At 44.6% G+C, this 24,400-nt stretch overlaps 1 protein-coding gene across 1 annotated transcript in view; it reads right to left on the reverse strand.

Moving 5' to 3' along the window:
- The window catches only part of ARIH1 (ariadne RBR E3 ubiquitin protein ligase 1), an 87,647-nt gene that overhangs the window by 36,508 nt on the left and 26,739 nt on the right, over positions 1 to 24,400 (reverse strand). Inside the window, exons 2-3 of the mRNA XM_077471950.1 lie at positions 13,885 to 13,952; positions 6,022 to 6,166 (exon numbers count right to left, since the gene is read on the reverse strand). Of these exons, the coding sequence (XP_077328076.1) occupies positions 6,022 to 6,166; positions 13,885 to 13,952 (213 nt within the window). The remainder of the gene's footprint in view (positions 1 to 6,021; positions 6,167 to 13,884; positions 13,953 to 24,400) is intronic.

Raw genomic sequence — 24,400 nt, forward strand, 5'->3', positions numbered from 1 at the left:
CAAAGAGCCACTCACAAAGGAAGGGTAAATCAGTCAAGGCTTTTTTCTTTTTTTTTTTTTTTTTTTTTTTTTAAGATGCCTGGTCAGCCGACCAGCATTTTAGCCAAATCAGGCTCCTCAGCACCACAGCTGACACTGAAGCCCTGGATAACAGAGGAAGAGTATCCAGGGCCGCGTCACAAATGTACTTAAGGCCTTGCACTAACTGGTCTGCCAGCTCCACGCAGACAGGAGGAGCCTGTTGCTCCCCCAATTCGCGGTGCAAAAGTTTTGCCCACTCAGTAAGTATCTGTGACACAAGTGCGGATGTCAGTACTGGTCGCATTGCTGACCCCATAACCGTAAACAAGGAACGGGCCACTGATTCTGCCTTGCTGTCCGTGGGGTCCTTAAAGGCAGGAGTTTCCTCTACCGGAATCGTGGTTACTTTGCTTAACCTGGATACTGGGGGGTCCACGACCGGAGGAGCCAAGCAATTTTTGGGAAGGCTCTCCTCAAAGGGATAACGCACCGCCACGTATTTGGGGACCGAAAAAGGTCCGTTGCGGTCGACCCCATTCCTTGTATATGAACTTATCAAAATAAGTCGGAAACCGAAACACCTTAGGTGTACAGGAATTTTCAGGGTATCACGCACAGCTGTGATAAGTGCTCCAACAAGCACTTTATCATGCACGGACCCTCACTGTCCGAACGGTCCTGGTCAGCGCCATCTGAAACGACAGAACAGAGGTCACCAGTAACAGCAGGGCCCGAGTCTGCGTCAGAGCTCTCCCCAGAGGACCGGGGGGGGGGGGGGGGGTCAGGGGCCATTTACCACCTTTGAGCCCACGCACCGCCTCCATCTTGGCAAAGAACATATTAAGGACTGCTGACAAAGCGTCCAGAGGCACTGCATTGTCTGCAGGCGAACCAGTTGCCAACTGCCTGGATTTCGGGGGAAGAAACACCAGTTTCTGAAGCCATGCTGACCCTAATCTGTCTGCCACATATTAGGGACTTAACTTAGGACAGTGATGGTCCCACCCTCTTAACTGCTGCAGGCTGAGGGCCCCCACTGCAGGACTCACCACCCTGACCGAGTTCTGCGCCGTCCAGATAGGTGTGGCCGAACTAGGGCAAAATGACTGGTCATGCCAAAAATGGCCACCAAACACTGTATGCAATGGCGGTAAACAGCGATTCAGCGATCAGCAGACACAGCCTCCAGACACACAGGGGAGAGACCTACAGACATCCAGGGCAAAGCTCCCAGTGCAGTCCCCAGCCCAGGTGAGAGCCCCCCCTGGGGAGCCCCGTCTATGGCACACACACACACCGCTCAGCAGCCCATGCAGCATCCCCCACAGGGAGGGGGGGGGGGGGGGATAGGGACAGGGAGAGAAGAGAGGGAGGTAAGGGACCCCCGAATCAACCCCCCAGGGAATGCCCAGCTGCTTAGCCCCACAGAGGCAGGGAGAGCTGTACTTACCAGTCCTGACGAGCTGGGAGACATTCCATCAGACCCACTCTCCGATCAGTACAGGGTGGCTGCTGGCCTGGCATACTGACGCAGACATCAGTAGCCGGTCATATGTGTGCCCCGGGGCATTACACCCACCGGCCGCCCCTGGAGCTGGGGGGCCATGTCGTGGCTGACCCAGTGCGGAGCTCTTGTCTGCACATGCTCGCTAGCCAGGCTGGGGAGACTACAAGGATAAGGGTATCCAGCCTGTCAACCAGCCGGCTGTTGATAGGTCACAGGATCTTTAATCTTGCTCAAAAGGCAAACGTCTGACGAAAAAAATCCACGGACCGATGGGCCCGCAGGGTTTCTAGGTCCTTCTCCACTAGGCAGAAAAAAAGGGAAGCTGCAGGAAGCAGGCTGGGGGGTTGTTACCTAAGGGACCGGCCCTTGGGCGGAACTACAAAGTTCTAGTTTTGTTATAACATGTTAACATGTTCTGCATAGTCCTCTCCTGAAGGTGGCATAACAACTGATGGTCTAAGAAAGGAGCTGTGTCAGTCAGTAAACATAAGAGAAATCATGATTCTAATTTTGGCCAGAATCATGCAGCTCTACTACCAGCTGATTGCCGTCAGAAAAAAAAGTCACCAAGCTCAAGGCTGCAGCTGCAGACACAGGAGCTTGTTTTAACCACTATGCAGGGTGTTAAAAACAGCCTAATACATTATGTGGTTAAATGGTGCAGCATGTTTTGACAATTTCACTGAGGAATGTCATTTGCGTCTACTTTCTAGGTTAAATTCAAAAGGTTAATTGCAGAAAAAATGATGCTCTTGTCAACTGTCCTTGTCCTTTGTTTCATAGGTTGCTATAAAGTAACTGCTTTGTGATCTAGTATTACAAAGCCAAGCACAGAAGGAATACGGTACCCATTCCCCTGCACCAAAGACACAGCATTCCAAAGCCCTACAAGACTTAAAATTGCTGCTTAAAGCGGGAGTCCGCCGTTTTTTTTTTTTTAAAGCCAGCAGCTACAAATACTGCAGCTGCTGACTTTTAAAATAATGACACTTACCCGCCCAGCGTGCCCACGATGTCGGCACCCGAAGCCGATCCCTCGATAGTCTCTCGGGTGCTGCCGCCGCCATCTTGGGTATGGGAATCAGGAAGTGGAGCCTTTCGGCTTTATTTCCCGGTTCCCTACTGCCCATGTGTGAGTGGCGCTGCGCAATAAGGATGGTCCCCGCTGTCTCTGGGATCCGTGTGTTCCCCAGCAGGCAGCGGGGGACCTTCGGAAAGGGGCGTAGATTCTGCGGAAAGGGGCGTACCTTCTGCAGAATCTACGCCGGAAGTGGGTGCAGATACCTGTACAGGTACCTGCACCCCCCTCCCCCCTGAAAAAGGTGACAATTGTGGCACTGGAGGGGGGGGGGGGTCCAATGAGCGGAAGGTCCACTTTAGGGTGGACCTCCGCTTTAATTTTTAAAATGCTTTATCTGATAACAAGCACTGAAACATTCAACCTAGTTCTCTATATTTATGAAGGCTTGTGTTGATGAGGGAATCCGTTCCACTGCACTATTGTATTATGACAGCAGGAGGTTTCCTCATCAGAATACAATGCTATAGCCAGCAGTAGTGATCACATGAAAAAACAATAAGACAGACTAGTTGTACTCTATGTGTTACTATATTATGCTTTCACATCTAGGCTAGCAAATAATATGTCTGGTGTGATAGTAAGGTCAGCCATTTTCTTTACAAAGTCGCAAGTCTCCTCTATATATGAAGATGGAGAACATGTAGACTATTATGTCAACATATTTACTCTTACAGTTAAATTATGATTTCCTGATAAAACCGGGCAGCCTGGTGGATCTTGTTGATTTTTATGTACCTTTGGTAAGATGTAAAATATTGCAATTGTTGAGATTAGATTGAGATTAATCAAATTCTATTAATCTTTTGAGATCAGTTCCATATCAATTGCATTATCAAGTATCTGTTTTAATTTATGTGAGTTTTCTTTGTTTGGATCTGCAGCCAGTTTCGACTTCAGTACAACCAGCCTCCTTAGAAAAATCCAAAAGGGTAAGTAGTATTTTTTGTGAATAGGAACACAAACATATTGGGACTGTAAAAGTGGAAGTAGATTTTAAAGAAACGAGACAAGTCTGAAAGGAGAAAGAGGAGTTCATTCAGAACTTAAAAACCTAAAAAATACCAATGAGGGGCACTAAAACCGTTCATGCAGTTATATTTATTTTCTTTAGTTCACCCAGTGGGCCACAGGAAAAATAAAAAAATAACACATTCCTCTATCCAAACAAATAAGGCTGATGGAGGTGAGAGTCGCTTGTATTTAGAATACACTTATCAGCGGGTGCAGCCATTAAACAGCAAATGTTGACACGCATGTCCCTTCAAAAGTCAACCAAATGATAGATTTCTGCTGTGCAGGAAAGGCTGCGCACTAATTGAAATCTGGTCAGTCCTTGCTGAACATGTTGAACTTTGATCCGTTTATGACCAGCTTACATCAACAGGGCTTCGAGCAACAAAAAATGTGGACTAAAAAGTCTGCCTGTTGGCTGCACCTCTTTTATGCTGCTCTAACAAGGTTGGGTCTTGCTTTCTTTCAGAGCTTTTCTTGGCGATTTCTCATGTAGAGCAGCAGGTAATGCAGGAAGTGAGGGCATTTTAGCTTTGCTACACAAAGACCAGCTCACCTCAATATGCCCACTCTGCATTGCCTCTTAGTGCACAATACATGCAGTCCTGCAGCTAATAAAACTGAACAGGATGATCAGCACATCACTATTACAGTGGAAAAAATAACAAATAAAAAAAAAAATCACTTATTACTAGTTCGCCATTTGGGAACGCACATGATTTACTTTCTGCCACATTGTGGAAACGTTTCAGTTTTATCTGAACTGGGGATAAACCAATATTCTTGTTGCTTAAATTTATCTGACGACGCATCTGTTGGCTGAACTGTTGAACAGCACTAATAATGAGGGTGCTTGTTTTGGGGAACTAATGTGGGCCAAGCACGGTGCAAATTTCTTTCCTGCAACCACCACCAGCTTCCCCCGCTGGGAGAAGACTGATTACCGCTAGCACCTGCTATAAAATCGCAAGAGAATCCGGCAGGCTAGTTGTACCCAATTTGATCAACTTGCTACATTCAGCCTGCCCATTAACTTTTAGAACAGTGTATGGCCGGATAAAACCGAGGTGGGGACTGGTGAGGACTTTGTTATTGAGAGGCTCATACTGCAGCACTAATACTGAAGTGAGGCTTATCAAGGTGGACAAATACCAAGGGTGCAATAAAAATGTTTCCTGAAGAAATGGTGTATATTAAAATGAGCTAACGGCCTATTGTTTTGCTAAATATTGCAGGCAATTTTGTCACTGCTGTCTTTGGGACAAATTAATTTTTTTCCTCTAATCAGGTATTCATCTGTGACCATGTAATCAGCCATTTACACATTTTATACAGGAACAAAACGTCACATCTTAATAAAATTGTTTCAACATTACTAAAAGTCCTACAATTCTCCTTTACTACATTGCCTCTGTACTTCTTCCAATAGGTATGGACCTGTGTTCCATAAAATGCACCGTTTACATGTGATAAAATCCTGTGCACCATACAGATAAATGCAAGCTGTGGAGACACACAATTTATGTTATTGGAGGAGGCGACACTGGGCAGAATATGCATCAGTAAAGGCTTTGTTTTGTCAGCTTACAAGAAGCCTAAATAGCTTTGAAAATAAAGTAGCCAATGGCAGTTAAAGGTCTTGCCCAAACAGTAGAATTTTGTTTAAAAATTTCCATTTTGTGAAAATTGTGGATTTTTTTTTTTCATTTAAAGAAGTAGGAAGGAAAACTTGTCAAAAACAAATTTCTAACTGTAAATGTGGTTTTCACTTGGGAAAAACTGCACATACTGTATTATAATGAAACATCTGGGGTTTTATGAAGGGTTTTAAAATAAAAATAGTTGATTTGATAGCAAGAATATGTTCTGATTTATCAGAATTTTCTGTATAAACAGTTGAACAAATAATCTAACCACATATGGCTAGCTTTAGTCTGACTTGGACTCAGGCTCTTGCAAAGAGTAACTTTATCACCAGTTCATAAAAGTACATTAATCTAAATGGTTATATATTATATATGCATTATGTTTTAGTCCTTATATTATGATTTACTCTCATTTACAACACTAAATATGTTGGCAATTTACAGCAGTAAATACACATTTACCTACTTGCATCTTTGCTTGCAGTTGCCATCATCAAGGTAGATAATATTCACACTATGTCAAAGTATATGCTGACTGCTTTTAATATATTAAAGAATACATACAGACTTTAAGCTGCTGAAGGTAATACATGGATCAGTGAAATGCAGGTGCTCAAGACACTGCATTTCTTATATGTAGAACATCAATTATGCACCACAATTCAGTTTTTGTTAAGGCTGTAAAATGTTTATGCATGTCAGTTGAAAAAGTGAGAGGCAGGCAAAAAAAAAACCATCAGTGCAGTTACACTTACTGAATTTGGATAGTTCAAGTAGCAGATCTGACAGGGCATATCCTGGGCAGAGGAACGTGTATTCATGGGCCGTGTTCGTGATTTCTTACTAGGGTTAATGACATGACATTCTGAGAAGAGCTTCTCCAAGTTGCCATCAAAATACCTAGCAGCAGAGAAGAAAAAACAAAATGTTTAGGACTAACATAAATAAATGCTTAAAAGACCACAACACATATCCATCATTCCACTCCTTATAAAATAAGCATCACAAGTGTATTAAGCTAGAAAGCATTTGTTTGAACATGCTTTTTTCTCTCTGTGTTCAAAACAAATCTTTTCTTTCACACTACGGAAGCCTGTTAAAGTGTAAGTACACCCCCCTATCGTTTTCAGCCAAGGAAGTTGCTGTCTTTGCCTCCGTTTAATCCACAGCTGCCATGATGCTGCACATGTGATCAGTTTAGACACCAGCTATTGGATGGCTTGACCGTTTGGTTGAGAGTACAACCAATGGTAGTGTTACATTTCTGGGACGTGCCGGAAAAATATAATTTTTGCACTCTGCATAAAATTCTTTTCTCTGAAGTTCATTGACGGACACAGCATTTTCATCTTGACCCTAGGGTTATATCGCCTCTTTAGGAGAGGACTAGGCAGAAAGTGTTAAAAAAAAAAAAAAAAAAGCAAAACTTGCACAGTACCGCCCAGGAGGCGGCCCTACTGGCAAACCCCTCACACTGCATCCAGCAACTCAGTTCGTTAAAAGCAGTACAAACAAACAGTAGGGGTGGGTGCTGTCTCAGTCAACTTCAGAGAAAAGGATTTTACGGTGAGTACAAAAATCCTATTTCCCCTTTCGTTCTGCGGACACAGCACCGCTTTATCCTTCTGGAGGATCAAGTAGGGAGACTTGCAAGAAAAGGCCACCAACTCAGAAAGACTCCTGGCAGATGGTAATAGCCACTAGAAAGACTACTTTCTGAGAGAGTGTCAATAAGGGGATGTCCCTAATGTTTTCAAACGGCGGTTTCTGAAACACCGAGAGCATCAGATTCAAATCCCACGAAGGTAGCGGTGGTCAAACCGGAAGGGCCACATGTCGAACCCCCTGAACAAACATACTCACCAATAAACAAGTCGCCAAGGGTCGTAAAAAAAATAAAAAATTAAAAAATAAATAAAAAGACAGCCAAAGCTGATATCTGCCCCTTGGTGGTGCTTAAGGCAAGTTTCTGATCCACTCCTCGCTGCAAAAACAGCAGGATCCTGGAAATTGAGTATGTGCGCAGACGCCACCCCATCTCCTCACACAGATGTAGACATTCCCCGTACGATAAATCTTCCAAGCAGAGGACTTCCGAGCCCTCAACCTAGTGGATATTACCAAATCCAACATACCTCGGCCCCTTAGCACCTGGCTTTCAACAGCCAGTGATGGTAAAGCAGGATAAAGTATTGGACCTTGCGACAGAAGGTCCTCTCACATCTGCAGTTGCCAAGGAACATCCGCCACCATTCGTACTATGTCGGCGTACCACCAAGGCCAATCTGGAAACATCAGAATTACCAGAATCACCTCTGCCTTCACTCTGCGAATCAGACGTGGTAGAAGTCTGAGTGGGGGAAAGCATAAATCAGCCGATAATGCCCCCATGGAGCCTCCATCGCATCCGCTCAAGGATCCTTTGACCTGGCCACAAACCTCTGTATCTTTGATTGAGTCGAGAAGCCAGGAGATGCACATCTGGCGTGTCCCCAACTTTGGCTAAGGAGCTGAAATACATCTGGATGTAGCGACCCATTCCCCTTGGTCCAGCACCTGACGACTTAGGTAGTCCGTTTGGCAGTTTACTACGCCCGGAATGAACACGGCCGACAGAGCCGGCATGCACCGCTCTACCCACCACAGGATGTGAGCAACCTCCAGTGCTGCAGCCGAGCTCCTTGTTCCTCCTTGATGGTTGATATACGCCACTGCCATGGCGTTGTCTGACTGGATCCTGACTGGACGCCCAGGTACTCCAGGCGTTGAGTCGGCACCAACACTGAATTCTGTAGGTTCAGTACCCAACCAATTCCCGAAGAGTTTGCATAGTGATGGGTACTGTACTGCCCCGAACTGGGCTTCCTGACGAGTCGGAAGAAGATGAAGGTTGGAGGGAAAAAAAATCTGTTTGGCGGACAAGAAAAACTCTTGTATCCTGATGAAACCAGTTCGCAGACCCACAGGTCAGAAAGTAGGGAGGTCCAACAGGCGGCAAACTCCAGAAGGCAACCCCCCACCCAAGAGTCAGGCGGGGGGCAAACCTTCATGCGGTAGCCGATTTGCTTGCAGGCTTGCGAAACCAGGACGCTTTTGTCCCTCAGCAGGCACCTTGTCGGACTGGGAACGTTTACCTGCCGATCCGGGCGGACTAAAAATCCGCTTCCGAGAGGAAAATAGGATTTTTGTACTCCCCACAAAATCCTTTTCTCGTTCGTTCATTGATGGACATAGCTCCAGTAATCTTGACCGTAGGGTTATTATGCCACCTTCAGGAGAGGACTAGGCAGAACATGTAATACACGTGAAAAACAGAACTTTACAGTTCCGCCCAGGGGGCAGTCCCTCTGGTAAAAACCCCTCAAGCCTGCAGCTCAGTACATCAACAATCAGTAGTACATCAACAAGTATAAGGGTGCTGTGTCTGTCAATGAACTTCAAAGAAAAGGATTTTACGGCGAGTACAAAAATCACATTTTCTCTTTCGTTCATTGACGGACACAGCTCCAGTAATCTTGACCATAGGGACGTCCCTAAGCAGTGTCATAATGAGGGGTGGGAACAGCAACATAACTTCACCCACAACCCGTGGTGCTCCCTAACAGGGAGTCACCATCTGAACTAAAAGCATCAGAACTTGCAGTCAACAAATGCAGCAAGGTGCATTAATATTCAAATGGTAACTTTAACAGAAGAAAGAGTGTAAAATTGCAACATTACACGGCTGCCTGCGAAACTTTGCAGCCAAAGCAGGCATCAGACGATGCGCTTACATCCATTTTGTAAAGGTGTGAATGGACAACCAAGTCGCCGCCTTACACACTTGAGCGACTGACACTTGATGTCGGAAAGCCCAAGAGGTCCCAATTGCCCTGCTAGAAATGGGCCGTGACCACAATCTGTCTGATCTACCTGGAAATGGTGGCCGACGAGACCGCCATCCCTTTTTTCAGACCAGCTACCGAAACAAACAAATAGTCTGACTTCCGGAAGGGAGCCGTGGCAGACAGATATTACCCTTAGAGCCTGGACCACATCCAGGGAATGGAGGGCCTCCTCCTTAGGATGTGTCGGTTTAGGACACAGAGATGGTAACACAAAGTCTTCATTGATGTGAACAGCCGAAACCACCTTCTGTAGAAAAGAAGGTTGCGGGGACGCAACACCACCTTATCCTTGTGGATAATGACTTGCAAGACGAGGCCGCCAGTTCCGAAACCCTCCTGGCCAAATGTAATGGCCACTAAGACGACCACTTTCTGAGAAAGAGTCAACAAGGGAATTTCCCTGATGTTCTCAAACAGCAGTTTCTGAAACGCCGATAACACCAGGTGCAGATCCCACGGGGGCAAGGGTGGACGCACCGGAGGGACTATATGCCGGACCCCTTGTACAAAGGTGCCCACTAGGGAGAGAGACACCAGGGCTCGTTAGAAAAAGACAACTAAGGCTGACATCTGTCCCTAAATGGGCCAGCTTCTGGTCTACTCCTCGCCGTAGGAACAGCAGGATCCTGGAAGTGGAATAGGTGCGCGGACGCCAACATTCTTAATAATGTCATCCATCGAGGCTCCAAATAGCCTCTCTCCCTGGAAGGGCAAGTCCACCAGTGCCTTCTTAGATGCCTGGTCCGCAAACCAGCATTTCAGCCAAATCAGGCGACGTAGCACTACTGCTGATACAGAGGTTCTAGAGAGCAAGGGGGTGGTATCTAAGGCTGCATCACAGACGTACTTAAGGTCCTGCACCAACTAGTCTGCCAGCTTTACACAGACTGGGGAAGCCTGCTGCTTCTCAAACTCATTCAGTAAGCGCCTGACACCAGGGGGGGGGGGGGGGGGGGGGGGGTCGTCAACATTCGGATGAGATGTCCATTTCTTCAGGAAAAGGCCCACTGCGGTTTTCCCCACTCCTTGTAAACTTATCAAAATAAGCTGGGTAAGGAAACATCTTAGCCGGGCCCTAGAAACAGGCCGCCACCCTACCAGGACCCAGAGCCCCCCCCGGAGGACCCCCTGCCAGGCACACGCACCACACCCCCATGTGCCCAGTCACACAGTGGCCCATAGCAAGGGAAGGAGGGAAGGGACAGGAAGAGAAGGGAGTGAGAGACCCCTCTAGCCGACCTCCCAGGGAAACCATACCCCTCCTGCAGGGACTGGTGGACCAATTCCACAGACAGACCCATCAACCGAGCAGTACGGGGTGGCTGTCGGCCACGGCACACTGTGACAGACAACAGTAGCCCGGTCATATGTGTGCCCCGGAGCATATAGCTCACCGGCCACCCCTGGATCAGACGGGGCATGTCGTGGCTGACCCAGCGCGTAGCTAGGGCCTGCTCACGCTCGATGGCCAGGCTGGGGAGACTACCAGGATCTAGATTATTCAGTCTGTCACCCAGCCCAGCTGTTGATTGTATGTCACAGGAATCAAAAATGCAGAAGAAAAAAAAATTCCCAGGACCAATGGTCCCACCGGGAGACAGGCCCTTCTACACTAGGCAGAAAACAACTGAGCTGCTGGATGAAGTGATGTGCTATAGCCAGTAGGACCGCCTCCTGGGCGGTACTGTGCAAGCGTTGCTGTTTTTAACACTTTCTGCCTAGTCCTCTCCTAAAGGGGTGATATAACCCTAAGGTCAAGATGAAGATGCTGTGTCCGTCAATGAACAAAAGAGAAAAATTGTTTTATGGATGGGTTTACTTCCGCTTTAAGCAGCTCCCCCATTCCCAGCCCTGATGCTAGCTAAGGTCCGGGCAGGATCTGAGAACACTCCTACCCATTTTCCGCCTGCAATGTACTGCGAACAGGCAGCTGGTGTAGGCAAAGAGCCATGACCGTACACCACAGCCTACCTCTATGGTTAAGGACACGTGCATACACGTGCCCCTCCCCACAGCCAGTAGCTGCTGTGACTGTACACAGCAGAAGCTGTCAGCAAGTCCCAGCCAATGATTAACAGCCGGGACCTTCTGATCGGCTGTGTACAATCACAGCCCAGAGCTCTGTGCTGACAATCAACACAGAGCTCTGTACATAGAACGATCTGTTTCTCATCCCTGTAAAGGCTAGTAAAAGCATCACACAGTTAGACACACAATAAGTCTAGGTTCACAGCTATGCGGCTACGCTTGATGTGTTTTTCTAGGCACGTTTTGCAGTGCATTTTGCATTTTTAAGCCCTTAATGTGTTTTTGCATGCATTTTATGTTCTTTTTCCTCTTTAACCAGTTACCGCCTGCTCAACATCAAATGACCGTGGGACGGCTCTCATTATGGGGTGATCGCGGCTCTTTACATGTGACAGGCTGTGATTGGCCACAGCCAATCGCATGGTTAAACACGGAGATTCCGGTAATCCGCACACCTCGCCTCACACTGACAGAGCGTGTAGCGAGGCGAGCCGATCAGCGGCAGCTCCACATGTAATCAGAGCACTGATCATCAGTGCCCAGATTACAATATAGTGCCAACAGTGCCACCAATCAGTGCCGCCTCAGCACACAGCGACGGACAAAAATTTAGTTACAAAATTTACTTACAGAAACTACGTAAAAAAAAATAAAAATAAAAAATAAAATAAAATTCTCTTCAAAATGTTGCCTTTTTCAGCAAAAAAAATAAAAAAAAAACAGCAGCGATTAAATACCACCAAAAGAAAGCTCTATTTGCATTTAGAAAATGATGAAAAAAAAATGTGTTTGGGTACAGTGCAGCATGAGCAAAGTGCGACAGCACTGAAAGCTGAAAAATGGCCTGGGCAGAAAGGGGTGTAAGCGCCCCAAAGCACCTTGGCCCCATGTTGGATTCCTGATAACCCTGACCGGTGGTTGTTGGGGGTCTGTGGGTGGGGAGGGAGGCTTATCAGAATCTGGATACCCCTCTTTAAGAAGGGGGCCCCTAGATCGTGCCCCCCTATGTTAATGGGTATTAGGGACATCGTTCCCCTAGCCATTCACCTCAAAAAGCAGTGAAATGCAAAAAGAACTAAGAAAACAAACAAAACTGTTTTTGACAAATCCTGGAGCTGAAGTGGTTTTTGATGAATGTTAAAATACAATGGAAACCAACATAGTGCTCACTGTTTTCATAAAAACAAAAAAGCCACTATTAAAAGACAAGGAGAATGCTTGTATTTCAAAATACAGTAAAACCTTGGATTGCGAGCATAACTCGTTCTGGAAACAGCTTGTAATCCAAATCACTCGTATATCCATGCAAACTTCCCCTTAAATAATAGAAACTCAGATGATTCGTTCCACAACTATTTATTCATAAGCACAGGGATGGTGGGAACCCCTCATAATGGGCACAACAGATGTACAGACCTGGGAACTCAGCAGAGGGATGGTGGGAACTCCTCAATGGGCACAGCAGATGTACAAACCAGATCTGCATTACCAACAGTTACATTTTTCAGTTTGTTTGCCCCCCCCCCCCCCCAAAAAACATTTGGAGCACCAGCCATCCTGGTTTGCCACTCCTACATAGGATGCTGGATACGTTCAAATAAATGTGTGAACAAAAACAAGTATGTACTTCAGGATCCCTGTATGATAGTTGGATAAGATGTGGTTGTCTAAGTGGGCAATGGTTTGATAGCACATATTTCAGTCCTCCTGGATGCATTCCTCCCATGATGCTAAAATTGTTGGCTGTATTGCTCTGTTTTTATGAATAACCTATTCACCTACAGAGTTTAATGGTAACGGTAGTCTTCCTGATTAAGCCAGCCGGTGAAACGCATTGAAAAAGCAACCCTTCACTTCTGACATGGATCATGGGGGAGAACACCATGTCATTTTTGAATGCGATGACAGATGTATCTGTAATGTGTTTCTATAAGTAGTTGGGATTTTAAAACATTATGTGCATTAACATTTGTACAAATAAAATTTGATAATTTACTTTTGTGGTACAGTTATAGTCCCCATAGTTTTTATAGTTAGGATTTGTTTGAGTTTTATTAGTGTATTGCATTTATGATCAAATTGAGCACATTTACATAATTAATATTGTTTACAGCGCATAATTGTGGGCAGTTAATCCAGATATATTCGCTGGTGCTGCAGCTGTTTGAGTACAACAAATAGCATGGCATATTCCTCTATTCTCACCAGGTAGGTTCAATGGGGGAACTAAGGAACTTCTTTTGTTCAGGCCACTGGGCTGAATGGAAATCTACACATGCAGAGATAACATAAGTGACCAAAATAAAATAAATAATAGTAATAATAATAAATAAAAATATATCCCATATAAGAACATCTACAAAATACCACTGTCTCTTGTGTACAAGTTATACATAAAACACACAATCATACAGGACTGTCCCTGCTATCTATCCTGTTACCTTATACACACACAAAAGCCAGACTGGTCAAGTCTCTTGTGTCTCTGTCTCAGACACTAGACAGGAGATTCTTGAGATTGTTAGGTCTCTAGCATTTATTTCATCTGCATCCATGTTGAATAGACTGTTCAGGTCTCATTTAAATCCTCAAGGAAAAATGGTAAAGAAAAAAAAAAAACTGCTGCAGCCCAGAGTATTGACAGCATAGGCTGAAAGAAAGACGTTACCCCACATTAGTAGAGCCACATAGGCGAGTTCTTACCTCTCCATTAACTTCTCCTTGTCCCAGTTGAAATGACTCAGAAGTATTCTAGTGATAGTAGCAGGGTTCTGTAAACATAATAAGCAGACTGCTGTAATATGTACATCACATACATGGCATTATTTTTCAACTAAATTTACATTAAACAAGCATTTGACTCAAAATCCCAAATATTACGTCTGCTAATTTTGTAAACTAGATTTGTAAACAAAAGTTAAAAGGAAAGGTTAAAAACATTAATAATTATCTATAGACTATAATGTAAAAATTAAAATAACTAGATTTAATACAATAGACATAGGTTTATGAAAAGCACTTTACTGATTTTATAGAACATGAGTACTTTGGACACATGTTATCAAAATGCCAAAATACAGAATGCCTCCCAAATCTAATCTACAGCTTTACTGGAGGAAATAATCATCCATCTCAAAAGGTGGCAGCAAAAACAGGTAAACTCACATGGTAAAACCACACAGGTCTCTAGCATTTCAGAAACCCAAAAAGGCAGAAGTCTACATATGCCTTGATCCAGAATATTTGGAATAAATCAAAGCAACTGCAATGGGTAACTGGTAACTAGCCTACAGCCCGATCTGGGGAAATCGCATTTATGCTGAACTCGCCAAACTCCAACAAGGGCCCAGATGTCCTGCATGGGGGATAACTCTCCTCTCCCAGGTGTTCCAACATGGGAGGATGTTTTTTTTTTTTTTTTAAACTTCAATGTAAATTTGCCCTACCAGCTCATATTTTACTACTACATACAGTTGTCCGATGCAGTTAGGGCACATCTTACTCATCCCCTGTGGCGGTGGCCGACATTGCATCGCTACCGCAGTGAAATCCTTTCCACCATCAATAGTGTGTTTCAAGCGAGTTTCCCCCTGAATCCTAGTCACGGTTTCCTTGGAATCCTTGAAGAAGTGATCCCTGAGGAAACAAGAGTGTCCTTCTCCAGAGCCCCATTTCAGGCAAGAAAGGTAATTTTGCTGGGTTGGAAAACCACGACTAACCCATCTGTAAAATTCAGAGAGAGAGCACGAGCGAGAACCAAATTGCCACCCATGTTAATTTTCAAACGGAAAACATTTGCGAAAGAAGTGATTCCACGAGGAGTTGTCGTACATGACAAAAGATGGATGGACGAAAATGAGAGTATGGGTTGAAAACATGTGGGCCAAACGTTCTGGAGGACTTCTGAAAAAAACCTGCACATAGCGAAATGACAAAAAGAAGTGAAGACTCATCTAACCCAGGGCTTGACAAATTTGCTTGGAATCTAGGAGCCAGCTTAAAAAGTTAGGAGCCAGGTCGGTAACGCCGATCCGGACCTGTCCCTGGCCTGACATGGAGACGAGTGCGGGGAAGATAGCGCCGCCCCCCCCCGTCTCCAAGTCATTGCCCGTAGCTCTTAGAGGGACATTTATTTTTTTCAAATGACAATTTTTTTTTTTAAATTGCATTTTAGTGTAAATATGAGATCTGAGGTCTCTCTGACCCCAGATCTCATATTTAAGAGGACCTGTCATGCTTTTTCTATTACAAGGGATTTTTAATTTTTTTACTACAACATTTGGATCAGAATCTTTTTTTTTTTCCCTCCTCTAAAACCTAGGTGCGTCTTATGGAGTGGAAAGTGTGTGTGTGTGTGTGTGTGTGTGTGTGTGTGTGTGTGTGTGTGTGTGTGTGTGTGTGTGTACACACACACATACCCCAGGATATGGGTCGATTAAATTTGAGAAAATTTGGTCTCAATGGGTTGATGTCCCAGGGGTAGCCCCAAAGGGGACTCGTTCAAATGAAGGTACTGTTGGGTCCTTCAGGTTGCGGGTACTACGCCAGACTCCTGGGAATGCTAGAGGGATGCAAGCGAGAGGGTTGGTGACACATAGGCAATAAAGAATTGGATACCCCTTGCCTGTTCAATGGGAGTGCCCAAATAGGGAGGATTTCAGGGGTGGCGACATGTATAACCTTGTAAGCTGCAGATGCAACCTGCCTATGTATCAGACTTGCTCGAACTGCAATTCACGCATAGATGTGTTTAATAGTATCCTGGAATGGGGTGGGAGAATGTCTTCTGTACCTGTTTATTTATACCCAGTATATTTTTTAAATCAAACAAGGTTTTTATTTAGAAATAAAAAAACTACAGTTTTCTAAAGCCCACCATAGACTGTTGCAATCTTGGTCAGTTCAACTTGGGTACAACCAGCATTTTGGATTTTTAATGCGAATATTGTCACCAAGTGTTCTCCCGGCAGGGGCAACTCCCCCCTGCCATAAGAACACATTAGCTCCACGGGAGAGGTTACAGCAGGGGTCGTCAACCCCCCGGTCGTAGCCTTTCTGCAGCCGGGTCATGGGTGCCAGCGGGGCGGCATGAGACAGCCGGGGCAGGCGGCATATGAGAGCCGGGTGGATGGAAGAAGCAAGCGGGCAAGCAGAGATGACATCTCTCTCCGTCCCCCCACATCACCGCACTTCCGCCCTCACAGCCGGTGTTCTGTCAGCCTCAATGTTGGAGGTGCGGAGGGGAGCAGAGAGATGACATCTCTCAACGCCCACCCTGCATCACCGCTGTCCTGCCTTCATTCGGAACCCACCATTGCACAAAGGCCTTCCTCTGTGCTAATTGGACTAGTGCTGCCACCAGTGCAGTGGTGGCAGGCGGTGTGCAAGTAACATTCCGCATATGGTGATAGGCAACATAGCAGGCGACGTGGCAAGTGACAATCTACATCTTGTGGCAGGTAATAGAAATAAATGCACTTCAATCATTGACACCATATCAAGCATGCTGCCATAATGATTGAAGCCCTAACAGTCATTGCCCGCAAAAAAATAAATAAGTTTACCCCGCATGCGTTCCTGTGTTTCTACGGAAAAACAAAGCTGGCGCAAGCAAGTCCACACACGTTCCCCCTAGCAAGCGGGGACCAGAGGAGGATCAGAACTGCTCTGCGCAAAACCATTACCCAGAGCAGGATTGAATGACATGTTTGTTATGAAGGAAAAAAAATTTAAGGGTTTACAACTACTTTAAGATTTTCTGAAAAGGGAGATGGCTGGGTCTTCGACTGGAACAGCCCATGTCTTCAGGATCCCAACTTCAATTGAATATTGCCGAGCAAAACACTTGGGAAAACTAAAGATCTTTTCTAGATGAGACCAGTGACTGTACAATACAAGCTGTATAGGCCTAAAATGTACAGGAAAGCTTTTGGCAGGCTGTGACATTTTTAGGGAACCCAGGCTGATTATGTTTGGCAAAGCCAAAAAAAGGCTGGATTAAGACTTGAGCACGAAGTGGCAATAAAGTTTAGGAGATCTATCAAACGCCTGAGCTTTCTCATGTACCAAGTCTTCCGAACCTGACAAGGCACCATCCTGATCTTCCTCTTCAGGATATGCAGAAGCAAATTGGAGGAAGATCGGTTATATACTTTGCTGTAGTGTATTGGGGGGGGGGTTGGGGAAAGCAGTCCAGCTTGCAGAATCAAAACACTTTGGGGAATTACTAGAGACCTCCACTGAACTGTTAACCGAACATAGGCTGGCAGGGCTCCCCAGCCCACCCCCTCTACCCTTATAACAAACCATAGAGTGTGAGGATGTCCCTCTAGGGGTACGATCACACAATCCACTGCCCTTTTAACATATAAATGTCATATTTTCTACAAAAAGTGATCTTGTAAAACCAGTACAAGTGTCACCTTTTCTCTCTCAGGTTCATGCTTACATTTAAAAAGCAAACCGAACAGAAAAACTAAAAAAACTATAAAAAAATAAATAAATAAATAAAAAAAAAAAAAAAAAAAAAAAAAAGGGACAAATGTATTTTTATAGCACTATATATGTACTATTCTATACAACTTTGAAGAAAAACGAATTGTTAATAAACAGATTATATAAAAAAAAATGTAATTTAACTGTCTAATAAGCATGCTGGGAAGGTGATGTTTGGAGTGCAACATTCGACTAGCCAAACTGGAGGAGTCAATCACTCATGTCTGTGGGAAATTCAAAACTCAGATTTTTGCAACTGAGCGGGTCAGAAAATCTGATCTCTAATTTTACCCAATGAGACAAGCAGAGCCAGTGCTGCTCATATCCATCCCTCTACATTTCTATGTACAACACACCGAATGTGGCAGAATGTTCCTGGTTCATGTACTGCATAGGTCTACACAATAATCATAGTAAAATTGCTGACCAAAGTCAAAGTTATATATCAAGAGAATGAAATTAAAATTCAAGGGGGTCCGGTCACTAAAATAAATCTTCCAGAAGAGGTTTGAGAGTGTCATACTAGTTATATGACTCAGGTCCTTCAAATCACAGCCTCCCATGCACACCACAATTGTTGTCAACTGCCCTTGCAGAGACCTGCGTTTTTCTAGTGCAGAACAAGTCATCAGTCCCCCTTCCACATCAGTGCCCCCAGCTCCCCCCTTCACAGCACATACTCCCCTTTTACATCACAGATCACCCCATCTCATACCCCCCCCCCATCATCAGACCAACCCACCATAGACACCCCAACTGCAGACTGTCCATCTCATAACATCGCAGCACCCCCCCACTGATTTTTCATGTTAAAGGGGGGTGGACTGATTGCTGGGACCGCCCGCTGCCTAGCAACCAACCCCCCATTTCGTAACTTGAAAAGTCCCACCCTTGTCCGGACCTGTCGTGCTTCCCATCTTGTGTGCACAAGGTATAGCAGTGAGGGGAGGGGGGGAGGGAGTGCTGTGATGATGAAAGGGACAGACCTGCTGCACCTCCCATGAAATTAAAGAGGATAGCGGCAGCAGTGTGCAGGCTGCAGGGAGAGGACACTCAGGCAACTATCTGGCAAGGTTGTAGTCTGGATCTGGACCGCAGTCTGCCATTTAGTTATGCCTGTTGTATATGATAGCAGTAGTTTACACTTGAACACTTGGAAGCTCACCTTTCCACTAACGAAAATGGCCCTGATCACGGTGGCGATCCGGGTGGAAGTTCACCCCCACAGCTTCTGGGACATATAACATGTCCCAGAAGACTGCAGGACCATTCACAAAGCAGTGGGAATCTGGCTGTGAAGCTGCAAGGTTTAACAACCTGTTTGAGTAAAGATGCTGGCACTAGGGACCCAAAGCCCAGTGAAGAACTGGCTTGGGTGAGGACAGCGCTGGACCCCTGGACAGGTAAGTGTCCTTATATTAAAAGTCAGAAGCTACAGTATTTGCAGCTGCCGATTTTTAATCTTGAGAGGGGAGACCAGCTCCTCTTTAAGATGGATCATTATGAAAGGCACAAAATATTACAACACCTTTGTTTCTGTACATGTACATTATTGAACTTTCCTGTAACAAAACACCTTGCTATAAGTGACTGCATTAAATCATACAGTTGAAAACTATGCAGGCAGGTTAGATCATTTTAGCTTCATATTGCCTCATTCTAGTTACTTATAACCTCTCGCACAGTCAGAAAAACAAGTCACAATGCAAATCAGACAGCCTAGATAAATAAGTATGCACAGGGCTGGAGGAATGTGATCCACCCTATACGATATGTGAGGTTGACAAGGATGTCTACTTGACTATGATTAATCAATGTAGCGTGCCTATTCAGACTTTTTAACTATGAAGAAAATTTTGTTTTACATCACGGGGTGCAACATGCAGAATAAAAGTTATAAATATTAAATTGTTAATGTCTGTATTCCAACCCTCAGACGTCAACCTATTCTTTATTAGAAAAGACCCTAGAGAATACAATGGCGGTCGTTGCAACTTTTTAACTTGCGTGGTATTTGCGCAGCAATTTTTCGAACACTTTTTTTTTTGGAAGAACTTTGCTAAAAAATAAAAATTAAGTTAGGTGCTCTTTAATTTTTTTTGCATAAATGTGAAAGATATCTATTTACTCTACGTAACTTCATCTAACGAGTCATGCTTCAAAATTGCACACGCTCATGGTATGGCACCAAACATCAGTACTTAAAAATCCCCATAGGCGATGCTTTCAAATGCTTTACTGGTTATATGTTTTGAGTTATAGAGGAGGTCTAAGGCTAGAATTATTGCCCCCGCTCCAACGTTCGTGGCGATACCTCACATGTGTGGTTTGAACACCGTTTTCATATGTGGGCGGGACTTGTGTATGCGTTAGATTCTGCGTGCTAGAACATAGGTACAGGGGCGCTTTAATTTTTTATTGTTAATTTTACTCTTTTTTTAGTTTGACACTCAAATTTTGATTACTTTTATAAATATTACAAGGAATGTAAACATCCCTTGTAACAGGAATATGGCATGATCGGCCCTCTTTACAGTGAGATATGGGGTCATCGAGACCCCACATCTCACCTCTAGGCTGGGAAGCCTGAAATCAAAAAATAAAACGCTCTCGGCTTCTCAGCCGAGGCGGCGTCATTTGTTTGAATGCAGAGGCCAGTCGTGACAACATAACATCACGCCCGGCCTTCAAATGATCATAGAGACTCCGGGACCATCTGGTCCGCTGGAAATCTCTATGATCACCATCCGGGGCTGGCAGATCCGTTCTCCAACTCACCGATGGAAGAGGTGAGTCGGTAGAATCACCGGAGGGCGGTGGGAGGGGCGTCCCCTCTTACCGCCTGTAAGAATGATCAAGCGACGCAACAGCTGCTATGATCATTCGTATGGTGTAGGGAATCACCAGTATGAATGATGCCTGTAGCTGCTGGCATTCAGATATACCCACACAAAGTCAAGGACATCATATGATGTACCTTGGGTGGGAAGTAGTTAAAGAGGAGGTCCGGCCCCCCTCCACGAAAAAATTAAAAGTCAGCAGCTACAAATACTGTAGCTTCTGAATTTTAATATTAAAACACTTACCTGTCCTGCAATCCAGCGATGTCGGCACCCCAGCTAATGTTTCCATCGGCTCTCGGGTGCTGCACCACCATTGCCTGAAAGGAAACCTGGGGGACCTCGCTCCAACCATGTCTCCTGTAAGTGGGGATGGGTACCTGTCAAAACCAGGTACCCGTTTCTCTACCTTCCCCCACCCCTCCCACGAAAGGGCACAAATGTGGCATGGGGGAGGGGGGGGGCAGCAGATCCTTTTTTTTTAGGTGGAGCAATATTAAAGCCTCAGTTTAACACTTTCAGCAGCTAATATAATCACTTACTGAGTATGCAGACTCCACCTTTTAAGCCTTGCCTAGTTTCCCGTTTAAGCTGGTGCCATGACCACTGCCCCAAATTTCTGGTTTCAGGGTAGCCATTTCTCTTACAGAAACCTATGGAATCACCATTGCATGCAGGGACTAGAGTTGTGTCCCCTTACACTGTGTGCATCAATGTAAAACACACAGTCCCACAGCCTAGGACCCTGGCTAACAGACTGCCTTAAGACTGTACTCTTCACCGCTTGTACGTTCAGGCAAGCAGCACTAAGAGCAGGAGCACTGAAAGTTGTAAACTGCAAGCGCTGAGGTAAGAATTTAAAAGTGGTTTTAAAGGCTAAACATTTTTTACCTTAAAGGGTTTCTCTGCATCCAATTTGCATAGCAGAAGAACACCGATTGGTCCCTTGGGGCGCCTTGAGGACTACAGTTGAGAAACACTGAACTAGAGGTATGCTTTGTGTCGTCGTGCTGAAGGGTGAAAATCCTCTTTGTCTTCAGATTTTTTTAGCCGAGGCCTGAAGGTTTTGTGCCAGAAATGACTGATACGTGGAATTCTTCATAAGAACCTCCACCTTGAATAAATTGAGTTTTTTGATGGCTTTGTACCAAACATACTTTCTGGAATCATGGCCAAAACGTTCACTTGTGTCTTCAGACTAGAACACATTTTCTGGCATGCTTCTGGCAGGCTTGACATAGCTTTTTGCCAAATGTAGGTCGGTCTTCTATATTTTTCTTAGGAAGAGCTTCTGTTTCGCCACCTACCCGACATAGCCCAGACATATGAAGAATAAGAGAGATTGTTGTCACATGTAGTACACAACCAGTATTTGCCAGAAATTCCTAAAGTGCCTTTAATGTTGGTGTAGCCCTCTTGCAGCCTTCTGGACCAGTTTTCTCTTTGTTTTTAAATCAGTTTGAGGAAGATCCAGTTCTAGGTCATAGGTCACTATTTTTTCCAGTTGTCGTCATTGTGTCCCAAGGTATAGCTAATGTCTTGGAAAGGTTTTGTACCTTCTCCTGACTGATATCTCCCAACAATGAGATTCCTTTGATGTTTTGTAAGCTCTTTGAGGACTATGGCTTTTGCTGTAAGAGGCAACAGAGTGACCCTAGGTTCACATATATGCAGCTGGACTTGGTGCGTTTTTTGGGCATGTTGTGTTTTTTTTAAACCCCGTTCTTTGAATGAAAAAAAAAAATCCTCTATATTTGGGACTCAGACTTGGAGTCTTCTTTTGAAATGTGATTTTAATTGTAATAAACTCTATACATTTTCTTATTCATTGACTGTTTGTCCTCTTTGTACTAGTATAGTCCAATCACATTTTTGGGTTTTCTTTTTCATAAAATTTATGGATTAGGCATGTTTTTAGTAACAAAGCTTTTTGTATTCAACCACATTATCCACTAGATCTCCAGAAGATTCACCCCCTTTCATGTCCGGGCCAATTTTTTGTGATACGGCACTGCATTACTTTAAAACTGAGTTCAATCCAAAAATGGAAGCTTTGCTTGTCTGCTTCCTCCCACCCCCTCCATTGCCACATTTGGGGGAGCGGGTATCTGTTCCCACTTCTGATTTCTGTCGCCGCAGCGAGATCACTCAGACATTCGGCCCCCCTCCTCCTTGCCTGCCATTCAGAAAAGCAGCGCGGTTGACGCATTTGCGCTGTAGGGAACCGGCTGTGAAACCACAAGGCTTTACTGCAGGGTTCTTTTACAGGCAAGGACGTCGGCAGCACCCGAGAGCCAATGGAAACGTTGACTGGGGTGCCGACATCGCTGGATTACAGAACAGATAAAATATCCCAATTAAAACCAGCAGCTGCAGTATATGGGAGAGTGGAACTCTGCTTTAATTGACAATTGCGCGCTCATGCTACGCTGTACCCAAATTAAATCTATGCCCCTTTTTTCCGACAAATATAGCATTCTTTTGGTGGTATTTAAACGCCTCTGGGTTTTTATTTTTTGTGCTCGAAAAGAAAAAAAATATGCAAAAAGGCCCCATTTTTGGTCAACAAAAAACACAATAAGCATATATTGATTGGTTTTTAAAAAAATGATTGCATCTACAAACTATTGGATGTATACTGGAATTTTTATGTATTGTGTAAACTAGTACTGACGGCGATCAGCGACGTATAGCAAGACTGCAATACTGTGGCGGATTACCCGACACTGACTTTGTGGGAACACTAATACAGTGATCAGTGCTAAAAATATGTACTGTCACTGTACTGACACTGGCTGGGAAGGGGTTAAGCATCGAGGCCGATCGAAGGGTTAAACGTGTGCCTAACCAGTGTTTGTATACACTGTGTGTGCTGTCATTACTAAGGGATCTGATGGTTTTTTTCCCCCCCTGCATTTCAGGGAAAGAAAATCCATCAGATCCCTGCTAACAGAACCAAAATAAAAAAATGCCTTTAGCTACCCTCTAACCTTCTTGATTAGAAACAAATTCAAGACCTTCTTTCCATACGAGTCAAAGGGAAAGCAAAAACAACTTGAAGCCCAAATCCAGGCAAAATAATACAATTTTTTCTTGCAGTGGGCCTATGCTCGTGTTTTTTATATCCAGGGGAATAAAAGGACATACATTTACCTGATCCTCCATTGCTCTCAATGGCTTATGCACCCTTGTGCTCCAGTGGTCTAGGGTCCTGACCCCTGGAAGTGAAGGCACAGAGACAGTCAACCACAGAGTTGAGTTGTGAGTGCTGTCTGATGGGGATCTGAGGACCAGATAAGAATCTTGTTTCTCTTCTCCCCTGGAAGAAACAAGCGGTTAACTCTTGCTGTAGGCACAGTCCCACAGCTAGGAATACTTTTTTTTCTGCCTGGAATTGGGCTTTAGACAGTTTATTAGTTAGCTCAAATGCAGGTAAAGAGAACACTGGGTAGAAGCCAGGAAGAAATAACTCTGAAGGAACCGTCTCAAGCATGCCCATGAGACGGTGCGGACCAATCAAAATCTATCTGGTTCATCCTGGAAACACTGATGGAAAAGAACGGGGGTTTAAAAACACTGGGCCTGCTAAAACCGAAATGAAGGTGATGATGCCAAAGGGAAGGTTCACCGCTTGCGTGTAGCAATAAGCAGCATGCCAGAAGAGCAGAGGCTCATGTAAGTAAAGTGCTTTTACTCTTCCCTAAATTAAAACGAGCAATTAAAGTGCGTAACCCACAGGATTAAAGTGGAGTTGCCCCCCAAAAAATAAAACCACTTAAAATTCTTAAAAAAAAATCAAAAAAAAATAATTGGCAAAAAAAAAAATTTTTACTCACCTCTAAATACCAGTTGCTAGGGGGTCCCTCGTAGTCTGCCTTCTTCAT

This window comes from Lithobates pipiens, unplaced genomic scaffold, assembly GCF_037356315.1.
Source record: "Lithobates pipiens isolate NorthernLeopardFrog02 unplaced genomic scaffold, aLitPip1_a1.2 Scaffold_8, whole genome shotgun sequence".
Taxonomy (NCBI): domain Eukaryota; kingdom Metazoa; phylum Chordata; class Amphibia; order Anura; family Ranidae; genus Lithobates; species Lithobates pipiens.